At 53.2% G+C, this 4,264-nt stretch overlaps 1 protein-coding gene across 1 annotated transcript; it reads left to right on the top strand.

Annotated features, from left to right (window-relative positions):
- The first annotated feature begins 1,455 nt into the window (after nucleotides 1–1,455).
- On the top strand, nucleotides 1,456–3,854 carry LOC101777515. Its single transcript, XM_012844224.3, is given in 2 exon segments — nucleotides 1,456–1,647; nucleotides 1,650–3,854. Coding segments are annotated over 2 exon segments (1,923 nt in total). The 5' UTR covers nucleotides 1,456–1,595; the 3' UTR covers nucleotides 3,521–3,854.
- The last annotated feature ends 410 nt before the right edge of the window (nucleotides 3,855–4,264 follow it).

Genomic DNA, 4,264 nt, shown 5'->3' on the forward strand with positions numbered 1-4,264 from the left:
GGGCCAAGTGCTCGCGCCGCCGACGGGCTGCGCCTCTTGTTTGCAGCTTGAGAAGAACGACAGTGCGCCAGGTGTGGTAGCGGGGTTGGGTTGCAGTGGCTTTTTTGGGTGTAATTTCCATGAACGTCAGGGGCAATTTAGTAACAGTGCATCAGTAGGAGCTGCACAGAGCCAGTATTTTTTGCTCCGACTGCCTAGTGGTGCTTCACATGCGAAGCTCTTTTCTATTTGTCCATTTGGTAGAGCTGCTCAATAAGCCGGAACTGGAACCTGTCAAAAAGCTTTACCAAAGGAGCTCTCAGTCATTTCCTAATCATCACGACCCTGATTAAGAAAGGACTCTATTGCTAGGATGGATCGCGAGATTTTTGCAGCGACTAGGCAATACCTTGTTTTTGTCGATGGACAACAGCTCTTGATACAGGTTTTTCCTTTATGACAAATGGATTTCTCCACTTGATTCATTGAAGGAACAAATGGAATTGTTTCGTGCTAGATGGCTAATATTAATTTCCATATATAATAGTGACATTTCATTAGCTGTAACCATTCAATGATACCAAACCATTTGGATATCAAGCAGCATGAAAAAGATTAGGCGTGTTTGGTGTGATCTACAATATCTGAAGTTTGTAGCGTACATTAAATAAGTCGAAATCAAGCATTCATATGAGAAAATAAATAGTTCTGAATTGAAATGAAAATCAGATCTCACGAATGTTGTTGGATCTGAAGCATGGCAAATAAGTGACGGGCTCAATCAGCAAAACACACACACACACACAAAGTCGTTAATAACAAGCACATTCCCATCTAACGCATCTTATAAACTCTACAAATATGCATCTCAGCATCTGAATCACAAATGCAACTCGTCTGCGGTGTGCCAAACCTGCCTGCCTGCAACTGCAAATGTGCGATGCAGTAACCCGATGGATCCCAGAGGAGGACGGGCAGGACGCCTCCCTCCACGTGGTGCGGCACCTAACATTCAGCCCGGCACGTCGCCAGCCAGAGTGCCAGACCCAGCCACTGCCAGCCAGGCAGTAGCCAGCCAGCCAACCACCCCCGATGCCGCCCGAACCGATGGATTCCATTCCATTCCTCGGCGCGGAGCCGGTAGCCAGCCGCATTGACCCCGCACGCACCGGCACCGCACAGGCGCACACCCGGGGCGAAACCCCGCAAAACCGACGCGAATATAGCGCAGGACACCGCGCCGGGACACGACGGCCGTTGCTGCCGTCCGTCCCGTGGCCTTCGCGGCCTGCAGCCAGCTCAGGCGCGCACGCGCACGCACGCGCGCGCGGCCAACCCGGCCGTCCCCCAAAAAAACCAAAACCAATGCCAAATTAACTCCCCACCACCACCGCCCCGCGGCTCCCACCCCCCCGTTCTCCTCCTCTTCCCTCCTCCCCCTCCTCCGATTCCCCCCAATTTCCCAACCCTGCGGAGGAGGCAGGGAGGAAGGCCGGACCTCCAACAGCCCGCCCTCCGCACCGCCGCTGCGGACCGGGCCCGTTGCCGGCCGCCATTCGGGTGCCTGACCGCGGCGACAGGGGGGAGCGTCGCGTCGCGTCCCGCCGCCGGCCGAGATGGACGACCTCAAGCAGATCCTGGCGCGGCCGATCCAGCTCGCCGAGCAGGTATAAAGTGGTCCGACGAGGCCTACACGTTCCGGCAGGAGTGCATGGAGCTCAAGGCCAAGGTCGAGCGCCTCGCCGGCCTGCTCCGCCAGGCCGCGCGCGCCGACCTCTACGAGCGCCCCGCGCGCCGCATCTTCGACGACACCGAGAAGGCGCTCGACAAGGCGCTCGCCCTCGTCGACAAGTGCCGCGCCCACGGCCTCGTCCGCCGCGTCTTCACCATCATCCCCGCTGGCTCCTTCAAGAAGATGACCAACCAGCTCGACAACTCCATCGGCGACCTCTCCTGGCTCCTCCGCGTCTCCTCCTCCGCCAACGACGACGACGACTTCGACGCCCACATCGGACTCCCGCCCATCGCGCAGAACGAGCCCATCCTCTTCCTCATCTGGGAGCAGATCGCCGTGCTCTACACCGGCAACCTCGACGCCCGCGCCGACGCCGCCGCCAACCTCGTCTCGCTCGCGCGCGACAATGACAGGTACTCCAAGCTCATCATAGAGGAGGACGGTGTGCCGCCGCTGCTCAAGCTCGTCAAGGAGGGCCGCCTCGAGGGACAGGAGAACGCCGCGCACGCCGTCGGCCTCCTCGGCCGCGACCCGGAGTGCGTCGAGCAGATGGTGCAAGCCGGTGCGTGCCTCGCCTTCGCCAAGGTGCTCAAGGAGGGGCCCATGAAGGTGCAGGCCACGGTGGCCTGGGCCGTCTCGGAGCTCGCTGCCAACCACCCCAAGTGCCAGGACGCCTTCGCGCAGCACAACGTGATCCGGCTGCTCGTCGGCCACCTCGCCTTCGAGACAGTGCAGGAGCACTCCAAGTACGCCATCACGTCCAAGATGTCCATACATGCCGTGGTCATGGACAAAAAGAACAGCACCGGTTCAGGTTCGGCAGACTTGCTGGATGCCGCAGACCACAGCACCATGAGGTACCCGACGGGGCACGCTTCGCAGAGCAAGAATGAGATGCACAGTTTGGTGCAGTCCACCATGGCTGCCAAGTCTAATGGAGGCAGTGGTAAGCACGTAGCTACTACTACTAATGGTGGTGTTGTGGCAACGAAGCAGCACAATGCGTCATTGTCAGGAACGAGTACAAGGGGCAGGGAGTTCGAGGACCCTGAGACAAAGGCATTAATGAAAGCCAATGCTGCAAAGGCATTGTGGCAGCTCGCCAAGGGCAATGCAGCTATCTGTAAGAGCATCACAGAGTCAAGGGCTCTGCTCTGCTTTGCGGTTCTTCTTGAGAAAGGTGAAGGTGATGTGCAATATAATTCTTCTATGGCTCTCATGGAGATCTGCTGTGTCGCCGAGCAGAATTCTGACCTGAGACGATCAGCATTCAAGCCAACTTCTCCTGCTGCCCGGGCTGTTGTTGACCAGCTCCTACGTGTTGTCGAGAAGGCTGAATATGACGATCTCCTAATTCCCTGCATTATGTCTCTAGGTTGCTTGTCCAGAACCTTCCGTGCTACAGAGACTCGGATTATTGGACCATTGGTGAAGCTTCTTGATGAGAGGGAAGCAGATGTCTCTCGAGAAGCAGCAATTGCCCTGACCAAGTTTGCGTGCACAGATAATTACCTGCACGTCGACCATTCTAAAGCGATCATCAATGCAGGCGGAGCGAAGCACCTAGTTCAGCTTGTGTACTTCAGTGAGCAAGTGGTTCAGATTGCATCACTCACCCTTGTATGCTACATTGCACACAATGTTCCAGACAGTGAGGAGTTGGCACAAGCCGAAATCCTCACGGTACTTGAATGGGCTGCCAAGCAAGCTTACATGATGCAAGACCCGATCATCGAGAACTTGTTGCCAGAGGCAAAGATCAGATTGGAACTGTATCAATCCAGAGGTGCAAAAGGCTACCATTAGATTACCTGCTGTGGAAAGGCATGAAGGAAGAATTTTAAGGCGTTCTTCTTTGGATTGGCCAAGTACTGTATATACATCCAGCAGCTTCTATGTATACTCTTGCTAAACCTTTTTGATCCCCAACATGGCAAAAGCTGTTGAAGTTGCATCTGTGGTTGGGTTCTCGATACAGGGAAGTATTTTTTTTGTTTGTAGGCTTGGATGTTCAGAACTCCAGTTCCTCTTGTTGGTGGTATAGTTTTGGGAGATTAGCATCTTGTACTCTCTTTGGCCTAATGATGTATCGTGTATATTACATTTCACTCGTTAATCTGAAAAATATTCTTAAATCCAAGAGCCTCATAGTTTTCTTGAGTGTGACCTCATGGTTTGCTTTGGCCTTTTCTTGTAGGTTGCGTTTGAATTCAGAAATTTGCTAATTTTGTTTACTGTTCACTTCATGACTATGCACTCCATTCCTTATGCTTAATGCTTAATTGGAGATCCTTATCTTCTGACTAGTTGGCTTATCTATGAGAGAAAATTTCTTGAAACCGAGAGCCTAACATTTTTCTTGCAGATGACCTCATGGTTTTCTTGACGATTTCTTGTAAGTAGCATCTGAACAAAGAAGGTTGCAGTCAACTACAGTATAGTTTACTGCATGTTCAGTTTTCCAACTCTCAATCTCATGTTTTTTATGCACTTACCTATTTGACTTTGACTCAGCATCTGAAAATGACATTGTTGACTTGTCTCAGCATC

The sequence above is a fragment of the Setaria italica genome, chromosome II, assembly GCF_000263155.2.
Source record: "Setaria italica strain Yugu1 chromosome II, Setaria_italica_v2.0, whole genome shotgun sequence".
NCBI classification, from domain to species: Eukaryota; Viridiplantae; Streptophyta; class Magnoliopsida; order Poales; family Poaceae; genus Setaria; species Setaria italica.